At 42.5% G+C, this 21,120-nt stretch overlaps 1 protein-coding gene and 1 long non-coding RNA gene across 3 annotated transcripts in view; one reads left to right on the forward strand and one right to left on the reverse strand.

Moving 5' to 3' along the window:
* The window catches only part of LOC140676464 (uncharacterized), a 132,474-nt gene that overhangs the window by 33,888 nt on the left and 77,466 nt on the right, over nt 1-21,120 (forward strand). The gene's annotated exons all lie outside the window — the stretch shown is intronic.
* The window catches only part of Mirr (iroquois-class homeodomain protein mirror), a 32,182-nt gene continuing 18,148 nt past the window's right edge, over nt 7,087-21,120 (reverse strand). For both annotated transcript variants that reach the window (XM_072910626.1, XM_072910625.1), the window contains exons 3-5: nt 20,672-20,784; nt 9,422-9,726; nt 7,087-9,196 (exon numbers count right to left, since the gene is read on the reverse strand). In XM_072910626.1, the coding sequence (XP_072766727.1) occupies nt 8,238-9,196; nt 9,422-9,726; nt 20,672-20,784 (1,377 nt within the window). In that variant the 3' untranslated portion in view covers nt 7,087-8,237. The remainder of the gene's footprint in view (nt 9,197-9,421; nt 9,727-20,671; nt 20,785-21,120) is intronic.

Below are 21,120 nucleotides of genomic sequence, written 5' to 3' on the forward strand. Positions count from 1 at the left end.
GTCGAGAAGCGAGAGGGAAGTAACCCCCCCTGAGCGGGCCGACGCTACTAATTACGTTGCGATGTAGGGACCGGGATTGTGTCACAACAAACTTTTCGAAATAAACGCGGGAGTCTTTCGCTCGGGATTGTAAAACTTCAAATATAAAATCTCCGTTATATTTTCCGGAAAGCTAGAGATCGGGTCGCTCGCGGCTAATTGAAATTTTAATTTTAACAGCGAATATGCGTGAGAAATTAACCCGCACGGTGGCACGAATGTGTCTCGAGTGTACGAAAGATCCGACAGGAATTTTATAATCGCTCGGCACAATATATATAAAACGCATAACTAGCGAGCGCGATCGGCGAGATTCGAACGAGGACTTTTTCACCCGTTAGTGAGTCAATATCGCCGCCGGAACCCCGCTGATGTAATTAACATTCGGCACGTTTAGCCGAAGGGGGGAAAGACCCCGACGAACTTCTTGCCCCGGTGGGCCCGCTGCAAGTCCAGACACTGATTAAGACGTGACCGCGGCGTGACAGACATCGAAACGGCACGGTTCTATAACCGTCCGTATATATCCTCGCGAGGATGTCTCCTATCGAGAAGGGTCGATGACACTAGTGGAAACGACTGCGCGAGGCCAATATCCCTTTGCACACGCAACTTTGATGTTAATGGAAATCAAAGCGTTGCCTGTAAAGGTTCGAAAGCAGACTATCACCGAAGGGAAAAAGAGACAGAGAGTGATGTCAAAAATTTAATTTAAAACTCGAAGAGGAAAAAATATTTTTTTAACAACTTTCTTTTTTAAATGTTGTTTCCCAAAAATATAGGTGGAATTAATAATTAAAGTGCAAACATGAACAAACATGAGATGTTTCTTTTGCTTCAATTCATTTTTACCTTTCTGTGAGTTATAATCGAGCCTCAAAAGATTTTATAAAGAGATCGTCTCTCTCTTTCTCACACACACACACACACACACACATACACATTAACTGTTTCGCTCTTGGAAGAAAAAGTTCGGTTGCATTTCGCTCGGCAATTTTATAAGCATTCTCGCACCGGTATCAATCATAACCCTCGCGATCGCGTTTTTACAATCTCCCTTCTCCCCATTCGTCCTCCGAAAAGTCCGTCATCGACGGACATTGGAATGGCAGACGGAACGTCGGCCGCGACGCGGCGTCCAGCGATTCTCGATTGACTCATCATCCATCGATGTTCCGTTCGCCGACGAGATGCGCGAACGCTTTTTCTATGGCGATTCGTCCGACCTAGCGCGTAGTGCGGTCCGTGATCGCCATTCTGCATGTCGTATTGCTCGTCGTCATTGCCCCTCGACGGTCCTCTAATTAAATACAGTTTTTCATTCGGTCGCTTCCGAATACGCGACGTCCCGCTGCGCGAACCAATCGCGGCAAATAAATCAGGGACGGATATACATATATATCTCGAAAAGTTGGAAGCTTAGTGTAATAATCTTGATGCTTTGCGAGAACGTAATCGAGGGAGCAACTATTAAAGAGAGTCACGTCCCGTCCTTGATACATATATTAGCTTTAGAATGTTGATAAGCGAGATCAGGGTTCGTCGATGATCTCGGATTGGTTTATATAAGTCCGGTTTCAATATAGATCCGCCCCTAAGATTAAGAGGAAAAGAGGTACGATCAGCCGAGCACGTCGCCTTCTCGGAAAGCAAACACAAGTCGTCGATATAATTAGTAGCGCGCGTGTCCACTCTGTCGAAACTCTCGCTAACTAACACACGTTTCTGTTACGTGAACTAAAGGACTACTCGCGCCCGAAGGAGGGAAGGGATCGGTGATTGTTGCCCTCTCTTTCGAGAAAAAGTAGCCGTATTAATCCGATACTTGAGAAAGATCGAAATTATAGAATATTGAATCTTAATTTTAGTCTTAATTTTTTTGGTTTTCAAATAATATTTTATTCTGAAGGAATTTTTTTTTTATTTTTCAATTTTCAATGTACAATAATTTATCCATTTGTTATACAAATTTTATCTATATTATATCTACTTATATTTCTAGTATTGCTGCTCTTTTAAATCTCTAAATGAAAACTTGTCACTTTTTATTTAAAGTACAAAATAAAAGCTCAGTTTTTATAAAAATAAATTCTTTAAAATCCATAAACGAGGGATAAAATTTAAATAAAAAATCAAAGTAAATTTTCAAAATGTGACATACAACAATGTAAGAATACTTTATGTATTCTTAATAAAAAAATAAAAATAATTATCTATATTATAAAAGTAAACACGGTTCGATACGTGTTTCTTGAAGGAGAAACGCGACGACGAAACACTTAGTAGCGATCTAACGTCTACATTTTCACGTTATGCTCCAATTTCGCGCCTCGCTCCGTCATCTCGTATCGCCGCGCGTTCATCTTACGACTCTCGTAAATCGCGCGGCCAACGCCCCGTCGACGGTGACGCGACGTAATCCCCGAAACATTCGCGCGAGTGGCTCATAGAGGGACATTAACGTTCAGCCCGGGCGATTAAATAAGTCATATCGCCGCGGCATCCTCCAGAAGCCAACGTTGTCCCTCTTTCAGTTGCCGACTGCTAGAAGCAGTTTTTTCTTTTATCCTCTGCACTCCATATCGCGACCTTTCTCTTCTTTTTTTTTGCCTCTCTATCTTTCTCGACTATTTTCTCGGGTTTGTTCTTTTATTCCTTTCCTTGCGCGAGATGCAGTATTTATAAGCAGGGACGACCGTCGCGACTGAAAGAGAAACAGGGTGGGAGGGGAACCGGAGGATTTCGCAGCACGCGTTCTTCGCTGTCGGCGATGATACACACATGCTTCGTCCTTCTCCGTTGCTTACGGATGAGAGCGACTCATCCGTAAGCATCGCTCTCTCGCTTTGACAGACCGGCGGCTGGCGTGAAAACGCTCGCCAATTAACCAGCGGTGAATTATGCACTTCCCCGTTACTTAGCCGCGAGTTTAGTAGGTGAGTTACGTGGTACTTGCCAGTCGACAAGCCGTGGACGAATTCGAGCATCTCACCGAGCACATTTTCTCTTCTGCGTCTCCCGTCTTCTATCTTCGTCCTCTTCTCTGGCGTCTCTCTGTCCCCTCTCCCTCTGGCTGGGATGCACAAAAGGAGTACGGTGTCGCAAGCAGCCGGACATCCGGTAACCTCGCAAGAGGTCCCTTTGAAGTCTTTGAGAACGCAAATTCGCGGGATCGTACGCCGAATGAAATATCGCGATGCGTATCTTGTCTTCTCTCTCTCTCTCTCTCTCTCTCTCTCTCTCTCTCTCTCTCTCTCTCTCTCTCTCTCTCTCTCTCTCTCTCTCTTTCTATGTTCTCGTCTTCCTCACTGCGTTGCAACACATTGTGCGAATACTCGTTAAAATGGAAAGCATTACGAACTGACGAGAGAAAATTCTATATCACGAACGAAAAATTATGCTTTTTCGCGCGAGAAATACTTACATCTTTTTTTCGAGATTAACTCACGAAGCTATTCGTCACTTTGGATGCCATCATCACATGTTCTGATCGAAAAAGTGAAATTTCAAGCGCGCGGATGTTAATGTTCGTCAGTGAGGTGAGATTGAATTACTACACTATCATATACACCGCATCCGCGGATATTGAAGATGAAATATCGTCGTACATTTCAATCTGCGTCATTGACCGAAATTATCTTTGTATACCTCTGACACACGGTGTGATAAATCTGTGTGAAAAAAAAAATACTTACCCAACGAGAGAGGCTGAGGGACGGACTGACTCTCGCGCGTTCGCGGACTGACTCTCGAGCTGACAATACCACCGTTGAGGTGTCCCTCGTAAAATTCGAATTTGTCCGCCCGGTCGTTAGTCCGGGAATCCAAAACCATCTTTCGCCCGCACTCCGTTCCGCGCGCTTTTTCCCTCTTACTCCCTCGCAGCGTCGTAGAGAATATAATCTACCGCGGCCGTAGAACAATCTATCACTCTCGTACAACGAAAGTTTGACGCAGTGTCAAAACGCAGGGCCCGTTAATTTTTCATGTCGTTTCACCCGGAACTCGTGCTGTATAACTGCGTCTCCTAACCCTCTTTCCCCCCCCCCTCCTCCTTCTTCCTCCTGCTCCCCACCCTCTCGGTCATACGTACACACAACGGGTCGACCTGATCCAGCGTCGTCGACGCTGGTCCAGCAAGTTGTCTCTCGACGTTGCCATTCATTATTCACCACCTACACCGATACGCTACCTTTCGACAACGGGACGTACTTGCGTGGCGATGTGCCAAAAAAGAAGAAAAAAAAGAGAGAGAACGTTGCCACATATCTGTTTTACAGATTGTTTAGGTGAGTTATCAACTCTTCATATTATTGCGTAGGACGTACGTATTATTCGAGATGAAAAAAATCATATCTTCATAGAATGTATCATATCTCACAGCAAATTAATTCTTTTCGCAGAATATTGCAAATTATATGACTAATGTATTAAAAAATTTCTAACAAAAAGAATTTAAAATGATGTTAAAACTGTACATTACATTATTGTGTGTGTGTGTGTGTGTGTGTGTGTGTAGTATTGGTAAAGTTTAATTTATAAAATACGACACAGATAAAATTCCATCTCAGCATTAAAATATAAAATAAAATTACGAGTTTTCTTGACAAAGCTGATTGCTTAAAAGTTGAAATAGATCGTGAAGAGTTAATTGAATATTTACAAATCAGTACTCTTTTTCTTCTTCATTATTGAAAAATCTTTCCAAAACTAATCAACGCCCATTTATCTGGAAAATTAAATAAATAATATTGTCCTGAAACACTACGTGAAAATAGTATCACACATCAAGGCAATTTAATTTATTTATCATAATTAATTAAGTTTAAAATAATTAATGAAGTTTAATTATAAAGAAATATCAAAATTACATTTATTAAAATAGTATATATGCATATTACATCATTACGCGTGAACTACTTATTTTCTTTCTTTTTTCTCCCTTCCCTCTCTCCCCTTTGCGACGTATTTACGAGGCCAACTTTGCTTTAGCAGCCCTCGTCGATGTTTCAACTTTATCGCGACCAAAGTATGATTTTACGAGAAACCGCTGGGCTAAATATGCTCGCGTCGTAAAATTAACGGCGTTTCCATAAAGGAATCCCGGGTTTGCGTTAAAACTCGATAAAAGCCAATAAAGCATCGCGCAACCGAGCGCAGTTTAGTCGAGTTTATCGTCGTCTATTCCTCCTCTTCGAATAATCGCGACGGGCTACTCCCATTTACAGTGTCTTTCTTCTCGAGTTAAGACGCGGTCTCTGCGGCAGGAGCCGTTCAAAAATCCTCGTCGTTGTTTAAAAAGAAGTAGAAAAATCTCGCGGCCGCTCAAGTACAGCATCTCCGCGTTGTGTACACACACCGGCAAGACTACTTAATTTTTATGAACCGTGACAACGAGTTGAAAGTCGCACGCAAAAAGTTCAACGCGTAAAGTTTCACCCGTGAAATTATATACGCAGAAATTAAAGAGACAGAATTTTTTCGCTTATATAAAAAACGCCTATGTAATAAAGGAATACGCGAATTACTCGAGCTGATTGTGAGACAACAGTTGATTTATGCCGTGATCGTGAACTGTACACTTTACATATGATCTCTCGTGAATATTAATACGTTCTGCTTTTGCTCCACTTTGTTTTACACAATGACGTTAAATTGCTTCGCGAAAATTTATAAAATCGAAATAAAATCTAGTAACTATAGTACGTATCTGTGATGAATATCCCAGTGTTTCTTGAGAATTAAGTGATCTTACTGCTAAAGGGAGAACAAAGATAATCAGCTTATTGTTGTTATACCGTCGAAACTTATAACACTAAAAATGTATAACTGTATAATTTCTGCGCATTTGCGGAATAAACTAGCTAATTATTGTTTCTCTCTCCCTTTCTCTTTCTCCGCGAGATATATACATCATTCAATAGCCTTGTCGCATCCTTAGTGACATGATCATGTCAGAACTGAATCACTGTATTGATAATAGGCTCCGTTTATCTGCGATGGAAGTGCTTGCCGAGTTTACCTTTATAACGTTGCCTTTTATAAATCAGCATTTTTTTTTATCCTTTGTTATTTTTATAATAAGATAAAACGGGTATCACGCGATTTAATTGATATTCAGAGCATTCGCAACGCGTCACGGTACGATTCTAACGCGTAAAATTTTTTTATTGTCGAGATAATACGTGCCGTTAACCAACTGATGCGAGTAATTCCGCGTCTGCTGAATGTTAAAAGTTACGATGTTTTTTTTCTTTTGCTCTATATCATATAAAATAACTTATTTCTTTCGTTCACAATTTAACGCCAAACGTATTTCTGAAAACATTTAATTATTGGCATTTCTTTATTATTTATAACAATTTCTCTTCGTTCGTAGTCTTTCGAAGACATCGTGTCTCTCCGATCACCGACCGATGCTTAGAATGCGAAGAGACACTGGTGCCCGCATAACTCTGACGGACCTAGCGGGGAGGGGGGACGTCCCCCCCCCCCTCAGCAACCCTTTGAAGGTTTATGCCGATTCAGAAACGAGTTGATTCATGAAGACGGCGTAGACCTCCTCGGGATTCACGACTCGCGATGCAAGTCCTGGCCATAGCGGGTGGTCCCGCAAGTTGATTTCTTGTTTCCTCTACCGCAAACCGCGAACGCTAGAGAAAAGCGAAAGGAGAAAGAAAGAAAGGTTGGAAGGTAGAAAGACGGCGTTCTCCCCGCTGTCCGCATAGCTATAGCGATTGTCGATTTAAATGTTTACTAATAACCAGGCTTGTCCAGCAACCACCCAGAAGTCGGTCGCTTTGCATTTTTATAAGTACATCCCGGCCCGGTTCCGAGAATGAGAACGTTTCATATTCATTCGCTGGATCTGAAGGGACGATCCCCTACGTCGATTAGAGCCTCCGCCACGTGCGCGTATTGTCTCTGCTGAATCGTGCATGATGCACGATTATGGTATCTTCGAAGAGAAGCTGTTTCTTGTGAAAAGAAAAAAAAAAAAATTTAAGCTGCAATCGATGATGTAGCTGGGTGAGAAATAATAACTCATTTGCTTTCCGTAATGATTCGTTTATTGCGAAAGGAGACACAGTGCCGTGCGGCATCAGCGAGTTCGCGCGAAATTTGGACACGAATGACTAAAAGGTGATGGCGATCGTTCACTCTCGACGTGACATGACATGATATGTTGCAAGCCGTTGATGTCCTTCGTACACAACTTGGAGAATGTTTCCCTTTACTATGTAACGGCGATAGGCGGGACGACGCGACTGAATTATTGTATGTTCGCAGTAGATTGCGAGCGAATTGACGAAAGCGCGTCGGTTCCGATCGCGATTATCTGCGATAAAATTATTACAAACCAAATAATTTTTACAGCGCAATAAATAAAAGAGGGTACACTTACACAAGAAGGAGGATTCGAAAATCGATTATATTTCGAGAACGCGCGTCCCTCACAATTTGTCGCCGCGACTAACGATCCATACCTCGTCATGCTCGACGACCTGAGTCGACATGTGAATCGATAATATTATAAACATTGCAATAACAATAATAATAATCATAATAATCATAATAATCATAATAATCGTCATTAATATGAATTATGATCTCAGGTATGCTAGTAATATTGTATCTACTCTACATACAGTACATACACTGGCCGGACGATTTCTCTACTGGGCCTCTTCCTACTATTTACAAATGCATAAATAATATTAATTATTAATTATTATTTAATTATTAAAGATATACGATAATAATATGAATTATTATCCTATATCTTTATATATATTTATAGCATTTTTATATGTATAATAGTAGTATCGATTTGACGTTAGCTGTGGTTATACCGCGGGTTAGAGCCACTATGGGTAGTCGGTATATACTACGAGTTTCCGTCTTTATTCGGAGTAATTAGATATAGAAAATAAACTTTAAGATTGGATGATTCGGAGGGGAGGAGTAAAAAAAAAATGAAATATTCGCGATGTCGGAAATGAAAAAGAAAACGAAGACTAGGAACGAGAAGCGGGTTGAGGGGCAGTATATCTCATCATCTCTCATTTTACTGTACACTAATTACAAGATTGTAGTCTCTGATTATTGTCAGCCACACCACACGAAACGCTCGTCGATGCACAGCGCGCGCGCGTAATAAACGTCTTTTTTCAACGATCGGTCAACGCATCTTTGAGTCACACTCGTCCGGGAGATTTGAGTTCCTGAGTCGCGGGAAGACCGCTGGCCGCCGGATGGGGCGACTGATCGGATCCGACCGACGACGCCGTTGACGACGAGGACGGTGACAGTCCGGAGGATGCGGTGGTTAGTAAAACGGCTGATCCACCGGCGACAGCACCGCCACCGCTCCCCGTTCCGCTAGCCCCGTTGATCGAGAAAGGTTTCACGTTACCGCCAACGGAGATGGACGAGGCTGAGGACGTCAGTATACTCGGTGCCGTGGACGGCGGTGGTATCACGCCACCCAGTCCACCCAGAGTCCTCGAGTATGTCTCCAGGAGGGATATGTCACCGGAACCAAGATGAGACGCGCCGTACAAGTTCCTGTAGAAGTCCGGATGCGGTCTTACAAACTGCGTACCCGGATGTATCGCCGGGTGCAGAGGATGATGAGGTGGCAGTCGACTTGCTAAAGGACTGACGAGCTTGCCTCCCGTGCCACCGCCACCGCCACCGCCTCCGCCTCCCGTTCCACTGTAAGGTGACGTGAGACCCGTCATTGTAACCGGATTCGAATTTTGCTGATCGCCGTCCTTGCTCGCCATATCCGCCAGCGACCAGATACGCGGCTTCGTGGTCACTGCGCTGGCCGTGGATGACGCGCTGGTGCTCGGCGGGAGATGATGGTGTTGACTACCCGGTGACGTGCTCTCCGGCGATGGGTGACGCAACATTCGACCGTGGCTCGGCGCGAGATAAGCTGGATGCTGCAGTTGCAGCGGATGCCTCGGCTCCCTCTGATCGTACAGGCATTCCGGACTGTCTGGACCGCTATCCGCTCGCGATTCGCTCCATTCGCTCTCGGCTCTACCCTGAACGCCGCCCGAACCACCGCTGCCACTGTGCAAAAGATCCATACGATGCGCCGGTCGTTCCCCATCTTCGCTGGAGCCTGTACCCGAGTCTTTCGAATCTGAACCGAGAAGAAGATCAAGCTTCGTGATTCGGAATAATATGATTCTTCGAATCTTCAGTCTCTTTTAAACTCGCAAGTTTTCCCAAATTTACCTAACGATTTTTAAGCGAAAAGGATCTTCGGGAATGTAATATTCAAAGTATCGATGTGATTAACATTAGATGGCTAATTAGTAATGTAATTTAAGAAAAAGCAAATTATTTAAAGAGAAACAGGACTCACCTAACCGATCTTTCTCGTCGACACTCTTCCTCCCGCTATCATCATCTTCGTTATTGTTATCTTCATCCTCGACACGATTCCTCGGTTCCCACGTCATTTTATTTTCTTTTTTTAAGCGCCTTCGCGCATTCGCGAACCACGTCGACACTTGTGTCAGTGTCATTTTCGTAATAATAGCCAACATAATCTTTTCGCCTTTCGTAGGGTATGGATTCTTCTTGTGCTCGTTTAGCCACGCCTTCAACGTACTCGTCGTTTCTCGTGTCGCGTTTTTTCGCCTCGCACCATTCAAATCCATGCCATAACTACAACAAATCCAAGTAAAAAATATTATATGTAAAATAATTCCCGACACATTGACATCACACAAGTCATTCTCTCATATCTCCTAGAAGACGAATATGTATATATATATATATATATATTAATATTTATTTGTAGACGATATATTAAGGCGAAAAAATAAAAATTAACAAACAAGTTCGAAATGAAACTTTGCAAGTAAAAAATCATATAATCTCAATAACAATATCAGTTGGATGCCTGAGCTGCAGGTAGCAGCTATCGTTTATTATCCCGTAACTGGTTTGGTAGGATCGAGAATGATGCCCCACTGACATATCAGTCGTATAAGGATTAAATTCTATGTCGAAGACGCGTCTTCGTCGCCAAAGGATACGCGTGACCCAGATAGGTGCGAATATTTTACACCGGAGCGAAAATAAATGATACACCTTCAAAAAAAAACCAGAAGGGGAAAGGGTTACTGTTGCTGGCAGAATTTCGCGTCGGAAAACTTATCTCATCGTAAGGCTCGTTATGTCTTCCCCAGCGTCGAATATAAAAGTCCGAGTCTTGCTCGGTTTGAGGAGCGATATAAACGGGTAGCTACTTCCACCCCGAGAGCAGATCTCTATCTAACGGTTTAAGCTCTTTCCTTCCATCTCTTGGCTAGAGGAATGGAGCAGAAGGAGAGTAAACGAGGAGAAGGAAAGAGGAAAAAGGAAAGAAGAGGAGGCAGGCGGTCTCCTCTTTGCCTTCCGCCTCGCTCCGTCGGACCGAAGCGACCGACCCTCTGGGATCCCATTACTAAAAGACTAACCCTTATCAAAGATTAAACTTTGGTATAACTGCTGAATCGACGGGATCGAAATTAAATTTTCCACCACCGAGGCGACCGGATACTCTCTAGGATACCTCTCTTCTCTTCTTTCCATTCTTCCTGTCCCTCTTCTCTTCGTGGACTTTTGTTTCTTTTTTTTTATTCGTTTCTCGGTCCCTCTCTTCGCGTGTACAATCCGGTCGAGATGTCGCGACTCGATCCGAAGCTCCGGATATCCAGAGAGATTTATCGACGAAATCGTCGATTTAATCGAAACAGTTTTCTTAATGGCATGCATCAACCATGATTGCAGACGTCGCTGAATTCTATCGCAAACGGAAATGAGATTGATAAAATTGATGCCTCTTTTTGTTAAGAATTATAATGCATATATGCAAAAATATATATTGCAAGCGATAAATTAATCGACTGTTTTCGAAACATTTTATGGCGTAAAATATTTGTAAAACCCGCAGAAACTCCAATAAGAAAAACCTCCAGTATAAAAATAGCAAATAACGCGCGCATTGAAACACGAGATATCATTAATTCGAATCTCCAACCGGTATCTTCGCCGCCTTCTGGGCCCCGTCACGGCGCGTCGCCATTATTGAGCTTTATTTTCACCCTCGCACCCATTCCAACGACGAGGAGGAAGGCGAAGGGAAGGACGTGTATGGACGCGCGACTGACGTCCCTGGTGTTGCGTGGCGTCGGGTAGGTAGGTAGGTAGGTAGGTAGATAGGTGGTAGGTTAGACAGGGGCGGGGTGGGTGGAAGTGTGGCGGCGGGAGAGATGGGAAATTAATAAAACTGTCACTTATCTACCCTTCTCCCCGAGGCAGGCCTACACGCAGCATTTCTCGCTCCTCTATCTTCGTTCTCACCCTCTGCTGCCAGCAAGCGTCCCCGTTCGCTACCACTCTCTTTATCTTTCTCTCTCTTTCTCTCTCTCTCTCTCTCCTTTCTTTCCCTTACTCTTCTCGCCATCTATCTGTCCCGTTTTTCCCGCTTCTATTTGTCTCGCTCCGATTCCAGGCGCCCCGCACGCGGGATTTGAAGCAGCTGAAACGAAGCGCTAAACATTTCAATTTGGCATCAGGCGCTTCCACGCCACGCGCGGACGTTGATACACATCTCTTTGTCTCCTCTTCGTCCTCCGACCTAATCTCTCCTCTACTCTTGTGCGTTCTCGTTTTATTCACCGCGATGCTAGGTCGCAGACGGCAAGAGAGAGAGAGAGAAAGAGAGAGAGACAAAGAGCAACGTCGGTGAAGAGAGATTCAGGCGAGAGCAGAACGAGGCGAAGGGAGACGGAAGGAGGGTGGGTTGCGCGAGGTGGACCGACATCGATGGAAACCAAAGGCAGGAAAAGTGAGAAGGAAGAAGACAGAAAAGAGCCAAGAGCACCGGAGGAAGAGGCCGGCGGCAGTGGTGGCGGGGACGGCTTAACCCCCCCGGTCTGTTTGCGAGGAGCAAATGGCGTTCTGCAGTTATTTTAAAATTCAGCCGGTGGCAGGGGGCGCGGATCGGATTAAAAAATCAGAGTGGAAGCTTGTTTCTCATGATAACAGCCAGCCGCCCCGAGAGCGGCAACTGCTGCCGCTCCGCTGCTGCTGCTGCTGCTTCTCCCGATTCTGCACCTCCTCTGCCACCTCCGCTGTCTCTCTATCTCTCTGTTTCTTCCATCCACATTCCATCTACATTCTGTGTTTTCCGTCTCTTTTCTTGGTCCGCACGATTTCACTCTCCTAGTCGCTCTCTTTCTCCATTCTCATCCCTCGCCCACTGCGATTCTCCCAATCTATCTCTCGCACAGCCGCTACCTTCAGAATCACTGCCACGAACCATCACTATCGCCATCAACCGCTTTAAATACGACAGATATATATATATATATATAACATATATCTGATATATATATATATATATATATATATATATATATATATATATATATGATGCTCTGTGTGCATTTGTCGGAAATATGAATATATATGCAAATGTACGTGGTGCACGTTGTATGTACATACACGTACACACATACGCATGACATAGCGGATCCTCTCCTCCTACCTCCCGTCCTCTCCGACTGATAGCATCAAGTGCTTGTTACCATGGTGATTGCTGATCGGGTCGCGCCTCGTATGTTACCCTACGCCGTTTCCATCTTGTAATGCTGTTTGCTTTTTTTTTTTTTTTTTGCAAAAAATATTTTCTATCAATCGATATGTCGTAATTTTTAATGAGGCTCATTTCGTTCCCATCTGTTCGCATTCCACTCATAGACTGCGAATCGAAATCTTGTGATAAGCATCTTCTAAAAGCTTTTATTCGTATTACATCTCGAAGGTAAATCTTTATTGGGATGTACCTTTGACATTGTCACAACTAATCACTTGTGTAATACATCTCGAAGAACATTCCCGATATAAGAGACATGCAACTTTTTCTTTATTCATTCTATAGTACACGTGATATTTCTATTCCTTACACAAGATATCAATTACAGATATTAAAAAAGAGAAACTGAGAATAATCATTTTTATATATCGTAATAATATTCGTTAATTAATTTCCGGAAAGCAAAAATATCAAAGATAATACTTATAAATGAGTGCGTGAATCGGCAAGATTATCAATTATCGTCTCTGAAAGTTATTCAACAAGCTTAGCGCTGGTTTTAAGAAATATACGGGTGTATTGATCGGGCAAATGTAAAGCAAATTTGAATACAAACGCGTAACGATGCGTATATATTATCATTAAACTGCCGTCGTACAATGTTTCAAGCATGCTAACGCAACGTATGTACGAGGTGCTGTGTGAATTAATGCTGTGAGGCAATCTGATTAATGCAAGTCGTAAAAGTATTATCGTCGATACGCGCACAACACATATTTTTACTGGTAAACTGCATTAACTCTGTCAACATAAACTCTTCTTGTCAAATGATTATAATTTTTGTTTCTTTCCTCTCTCTCTCTCTCTCTCTCTCTCTCTCTCTCTCTCTCTCTCTCTCTCTCTCTCTCTCTCTCTCTCTCGCGCGCTCAAATTAACAACAAACGTATCAATTTTGCGACGTTCTCCAAATGTATGAAATGTTGCGTAAACATTTGTATTCTGATTACAAATTCGTGTAAGACGATTTGCATATCCTGGGTCAACTGTATTACAGTGCGAAGACTACTATTATTTTTGATCCGCGTGACTTATTCATCAAACCGGATGAGCATGCATAGCGGCTGACAACCTCGGCACAAGATGAACCCCTCGCTATCGTGAATATATATTTCTCTCGTAGATAAAGCAACCGGTTTCCAGGTGCTTCCAGGACGAAACTTTGAGGTCCAGACGCTTTCGCAATGGGCTTTCGAGTCGACCATTAAAAGCCGGCCATTTCTTTCGTCCTTTTCCCGTCGACTGGTTACCGTAAACGCGTCCATCAAGATGTAGCCTACGAAGAGGGTGGAAACCGGGGGGTGACCAAGGGCAGTCCACCTCGGGGCAGGTGTGCGGTTGGCATGACTCCGCCCCTCGTCACCAGTCGTAACTAGGGATGATATCTACTAACTTTCTATCCTGTTCTCTCTTTCTCACCGTTGGATCTACTCGACGTTCCTTTTCAGCAGGTATGGTCGTCGTGCCTTATGTTTTATCAGACATGTTACCGCGGCCATTTCGGTGTGGTAGACGCCATCTTTCCGCGAGCCGACTCATGCACACGCACGAGAGAGGGTTGCGCGCATCTTTCCATCCAGTTTGTCCCACAGTCTGGCCGTCACAGCCTGCGCACCATCGTAACATCACTACCACCATCATCTCTGTCTCTCGTTCGTAGCCGCGCTTGAGTTTAATCAGCCGCGAAGCCGCGGCTAGACTGGTTTGCGGTTCCCTTTGATCCACCCGCTTTCCGTAACGGTGACCTTGCAAGTCTTTTCGTGAGACAGGTTGAAAACACGAAGCCGACATTCGCTCAGGTAGAAAAATGGATATCATAGTCGAGACATTACATCGTCGGTTGCAACGGCGGATAAGTTTCGCTTATTTAGAAAAATGTAGAAAAGAAGCTTTTGTTTACAAGAGACTTTGTGATTCGTTATTTCTTATTCTTTATTAAACCGAATCTTCGTGTAGTCTAGATTGCATCAGGAAACCGGACTTACTGTTGGAAACTAATATACGCGAAATTTCGAGGTAAAAGTTTTTCGGACAACGATGAAAAAGTTTTCATAAGTTTCCATGGTTTCAACGGCATGTAGTTTCGGCGGATGCTCGTATATCAACCCACGCGGCACAAAGAGAACGAGACGAAAGGAGAGAATGTGCTCGCAAGGGTGGGCCAATTCAACGTACTTCATACGTTGGAGCACGTATAAATATTTGCGTTGATTAGAGAACAGCAAGAGATACGAAAGCGGAGAGAGTACGACACGTGTGGAATGGGAGAGCCGCTTATTAGCGTCAAGTTACCGCGGCAAGAGAGACAGAAGACACATGGTTTTCACTCCCTGCAGTTTACACGACGGGCAAGTCCAAGTGTATGTGTACCCGATGTCATCACGTTAAGCTCTTAGAAGCGCTTAGAAGCGCGTCTCCTCGCTTCGCTCTTCCCGCCCGAGGAGGGGGGAGTTTTGTCACCGCGTTGTGACACTCGGTTGTTCCGCATCCAACTTTATTACCAGTTGGTCGCGGCATGACAGATCGATCGTAAACTTCGCTGGATATGTGTTGTGTGTGTGTGTGTGTGTGTGTGTGTGTGTGTGTGTGTGTGTGTGTGTGTATGTGTATGTGTATGTGTATGTGTGTATGTCTCATCCGAGGAGAGTCTCTCTCCGACCGCGTGTCGTGTACGTGTGTACGTATGTATACACGTGTTGCGACGCAGCTCGCCACGTACAGAGATTATATACTCTCTCTTTCTTTCTCTTTCTCTCTCTCTCTCTCTCTCTCTCTCTCTCTCTCTCTCTCTCTCGGCGAATATCACAGAGTTTATACAAAATGATACACGGTGCACTACTTTGTCATACGATCGCTTAAATCCGTCCGTGAAACGTATTCCGACTCGGTCGTCTGCGATTAAAGTCACGCTGAATTATCGCTTAACCATGATTATATTATTACTCTCTTTGCTCTTCTCTCGACCGTTATCGTTGAACCCACCAAAATTTATTGAACCACGCTTCCTGCGCTTCATAGAGAGATATGCGGCTGAGAGAAACGGATTGGCGATCACTACTAATTAGTCTGGGCATTTATTTTCGTTTGCTAAAATAACGCATCTTGCGCACCCTAATAAAAAGAATGCGAGTTTTTTGTAAAATAAAGTTTAACAGAGAGAAATGTGTCTTTCGATAGACCGTGAATTTAACTTTTAAATTGGCACGTCAGGTTTTAATACATGTTTCAATACATCACACACACATTGTATCTCAAAATAAAAATATTTACAGAATTTAAACAAATAAATGAAAACAAGCACAGCTTAATATTATTTTTTAGATAAAAAATTTATCTACATTTCAACGTTAAATGTTTGTTTATTTATTTTTTAATTATTCAAAAATAATAATGGAAAAATTGAATTTACACAATTTCACTATAAAGATTTTATAAATAAATTTATTATTTATATAATTTATGAAATTGTTATTTTGATGAATAAAGCATCATGATTTTTTTATATTACTGCTTACTTTTCTTATATTCCGTTTAGATATATTTAATTAGATGTACATTCATGTGTAGTATGACAATATTCTACGAAACCTTTAATCGAATTGCGGAGAATAATCTTGTAGTGATGAAAAAGTATTAGATTTAATTGACAAAAGGACTCTTGAAATAAAACATCATTTACACAAAAATTTATTTTATTCTCAATGAATTCGAAAACCGGTTGAATACTGTATTATCACGTGCATCAATCTAAGGCATAATTTGTAAAAAATGTTTCGTGAACAATGAAATAATTTGTCGCTCACATTAAACTATTTCATCTGTCATGCTGACGTTTTTTCCACACGATATTCCTGGACTATTAATCGAGACACAGATTCTTATGAATTATTTACTCGGTTTGGTTGAAATAACTCATTGTATTAACAGTCTCGCGTTAAATAGACTCTCCCTGACTTTTTTATCTAAAATTGACAGTTGCACAAGAACTGATAACCTTTCGATTTGCTTGCATTCAGAGTGCAACAGCGCGCTATTCACGACCACGTGTTCCGCTGTAGACGAGCCGAGGGTCCAGGATATCGACGGGAAGAGGGGCACGGCCGAGTCATTAAATCCTGGCGCGCGCATATAACCCGGGCAGGACTAATCTACGTCCATTAAGCCTAATGGGAAAAGAACGGCGTGCATTCCGCGGACCGCCTGTCACGCGGTTCGACGAATCGCTGTCATCTGCATGTTGTCCGTAAAGAGGGAACGTGCGCGCGCGCGCGACGAAAAACGAGCATCACTGACTTTTCCGTCCGATATGTCCCCTCAACCCTTACCGGCCGAGCAAAAACCATCCCCCCTGGGACTGAAACCGGGTCATTAAACGGCCGTACATCATCCACGCGAGACGTATCTCACGGACGGAGCGCCGAAGGACGCGGGACCCCGGCCCCGCCTTGTCTCATTAGCCGCAAATATTTCGAGTCCTATCTGGGAGAGATATGTGCGTTTAAGGTTCTAATTTCCAAATAATCACGGTAAAGTCGGCTTTTGCCTCAAAGATTATTCCTTGATTATTATTCCATCAACCGTGAGACATTAACGCGCCTTTCTTTATAAGATTAAAAATTTTCTTTCTTTCTCTCTCTTTCTTTTACCGCAATAAAAAAAAAAACGATTCTTTATCGAGGAATACATATTATAGTCAATTTCGCGGCTCCTCAAAGAGTATATACCTAAATGATTTGCTTTATCTGACTGAATTCATTACATTAAGATGCATGTGTCGTACGAAGATCATTGAGAGATTCGAAGCGCGTGCCGACACATGACGGCGTGTCGTTGCACGAACACCGTACTTAATACGTAATACGTACGATCGGCTCGACGATGCCGGACATAAGGAGCACACGAGGGCCCCTGTACAACAAGAGAAAGAGAGAGGCCCCACGCGACATCACCGCCTTCTTATTGTCTACCCTATATGTCCCCGGAAGCGGGGCCAATCCGCCGGAAAGGCGGGACCGTTAACCCGCACGCTCCCGAGACCTCGCGGCCGTGCATGCCAACGCTGCATTATTGGCTTTTTGTATGCTCATGTTAAGTGGTCGTCGCACACGCTCGTGCATAATGCCGGGATTCTTGCACCTCCGGGTTCCGATTCGGGCGATAGTTTCGGGCCTGGCGTTACCGAATTCTCCGTCGCGAATACGTATTTCCCTGCACGATGTTCACTCGCGAGAGTAATAATAATTGCTTCACGACTTGTATTAAGATTAATTTAATGAGAGGAGAATAATCGATAGCTATCGCGTACGTAGCCATTTTTCTTATAATAAAAATAAAAATAAAAACTGCAACGCGTATACTGTTGTAATTAATAATGGTAAAGAGAAAGAGAATTAATTACACACGTGTATAAAATATACACGCTTTACATTCGACAAACACGGTACACTGCGTAATAATTTCTTGCTTGTTTTTAAGCTATAAGATGCGGAGAGAAAGAGAGAAAGAGAGAGAGTTGTGCGTGACAAGAAGCTATGAGGAAAGAAAACTCTGGCGTAGAAATACCTAGTACATGATGGTGAAACGTAAAATGTACGGAAAAATTATAAAATATAAAAATAAAATACTAATTAAAGTTAAAAATTAGAGACTTCAAGTACATTTCATTTTTCTTTTAACAAGAAGATACATCAATAACAAGTTACTCTCGAGTGATAATATATTATTTTTTTAAGCATTGATATATCTTTTCTTTGCATAGATATAACCGCAAAAACAAGAAAAAACATTTTTCACTTTTCACTTTTACGCGGCACGCACGATTCGATAAAAAGTAGAATATAACGCGCTTTATACATACGCGAATCAAAGAAAGCCTTCTTCTTCGTCATGCGAATTTGTTCATCTGCGAAAAAAATACGAGAAGGGGGCATGTCCCGCACGAAACTTTCCACAGTAAACAAAATAATATAAGCGTGTGATTCCACGAAAAAAATCAATTTCAAATATAAAAAATTAATTAAATCTACTATGCTCGTCCGAATGATTTCTTTGATAAGAAGTCCAGGTATAACATTTTTCTTCCAACCACACTCGATTTACCAAACGCAGTCGTGCGATTAGGCATTTCCTGCCTAATAGCATGTTTAACTCGTGCGTATATGCGTTTCCGGTGTGACGTGGGTCCGCGGACCTGGCGCGGTAGGTCGCCGCAAAGAGAGGACCTCGATCTCCCAGTCGCGACTAGAGCGAATGGATGCTAAGCAAGCTGTATTACCCGATCGCTTCCTTGCATACAAATCGAGCATCGCCGGAAGTGCGTCACGCACGGCAGTATAGATTCTACGCATAGATCGCTGTTGTCAACTCGGTTCGACGCTTCGCCTTTAGAGGAACATGATCCCTCTCTTGCCCCTCGCCAATACGTATGTGCGTTCGCCTGTTATATATATATTTATTTTTCCGGAGTCAAACGCAATCACATGTCGGCAAAAATTTATCAAGAGCCTCGATCGACGGCATTGACGTAAAGAGTGCTGCGAATTGAATCTTTATCAAGCTTGTTATGACACGCGTCGCGTTTAGTCGCTAATAATGTTAACGTGAGAGATAAACGCTTCAAGAGCGATGTCAAAATTCTTTTGGTTTATCGACGTTCCTTCTCTTGAAATACAATTTCATCAGTCGTCTGCATTTGCTATAAATCAAAGCCAATCAACTGCGATATTCTCTATAAAAATACTATAAGTGTAGAAACATTTTAAGAGCATGTCTAAGAGTCAGTTTAAAATATTTACTAATAATATAATAATTATTTATAAATAATTAATAAGTATAATAACGCAATATATTTGTTTATTAATAATTTATAGTGCCAACCGATATCAATAGTCGAACATGCTTTATCGGTATTTGTCGTTTGTCGAGATGAAATAATTTCGATGTAAAAAATAATCAGAATTCCAAAAACGACATACACAACCGGAATAAGCGGATAAAAAATCACGGAATCGCAGACTAATTAATCGACATACAGCACCAATCGATTTCGCTCCGTGGTTTTCCGAATTTTAATCTTGGTCGTCGCAATGTCCGATCGTATTTATCAAACAAGACCTTTCACCGGTCGCGTCACCGTGACATATGCCGCGACCGATTCCGAGCGCACGCGAGGAAAAAGTGCCATGGCGACAGTCCCGGGTCAGTTGAGCGCTAATTTATTGGAATGTTTATGTGTTTCTCTCGCCGCCTTATCTCTCCGTCCGTGCACCGACAGTTTATATCGTAGAGGAGGAAAAGAAGGAAGAGAGCATGGATATAAACCTGATCATTTCTCTCGCTCGCGATGGAAAAATGCATTAAAACGCATCGGCATTATGAAAAAAAATATATATTTATGTATATACATATAGTGTTACAGAGATTACGGAGTTAATTAAGATTTGTTCTCGTTCGAAGAATCTCGTGAGTTATTGTGAAAAACACTCGGCGAGTATTCCATTTGTAAAACATTGTTTCGTCGACATTAAAACGGTAATCGCGTCGTATCTACTCTCTATAAGTTTCAACGCCGAGGAAATAAATAAAATTATGGCATGGCACTTTCTTCATATCTCTCGCGAGAATCTTTCGGGGAATTTTTATCAACTTATAAAAGCCACCTACACAAGGCGACGCGCGTGATGGTTATTTCGCTCGAGCTACTTTCACCCTTCATGCGAATAGACTTTCCTGACAGACTTGATAATGCGGCTACTATCTCGATGGCTTATAGATAATGTCTTTTTCGACAATTATATACGGTAAAAGAGTTTTAAACGAAAATAAAAAATTCTTGGCTTGTGTTTGTATCGAGATGCAATTTATCGCTTAATTAAATAGCCGCTCCTTATCAGGCGCTAAACCTTCAACACTCGTAATTAATAACTGACGAATACATTAATTTGAAAAATATAGCTATACAAGACTTACCCGTTGAAGGGATAACTCGCGAAAGCAGCGTCGTAAGGGTGATACACCGAAGGATAAGGCCACGCAGCCGCAGCTCCAGCGCCGAGATTTTCTTTGAGATCCAGACCAGCAGGCTGCAATACCGGAATCGAACGAATAAGCATTTGAATATTCAATTTTGCGATCAATATAAACGGAAAAGACAAGAAAAGAAGTGAAATAAAACACAGTAATTAGTGATCAATTAGTGGTACCGATGGCAAATTGCACATACACATACATAGATTTATTTTCATATCTACATACATATCTACATATCGAAGGAACCAGTTAAGCATATTTAGCTCGATCGCAAAAAATAAGACAAATTATTATTTCTTATAGCGTTAATTTGTTGCATAAAAAACGATCGTCGTATAAGACACCCAATGTCAAGAAGTGCAATTTTTTTTATGCTGTCCAGTTTTTTC

This window comes from Anoplolepis gracilipes, chromosome 2, assembly GCF_047496725.1.
Source record: "Anoplolepis gracilipes chromosome 2, ASM4749672v1, whole genome shotgun sequence".
In the NCBI taxonomy this organism is placed as follows: domain Eukaryota; kingdom Metazoa; phylum Arthropoda; class Insecta; order Hymenoptera; family Formicidae; genus Anoplolepis; species Anoplolepis gracilipes.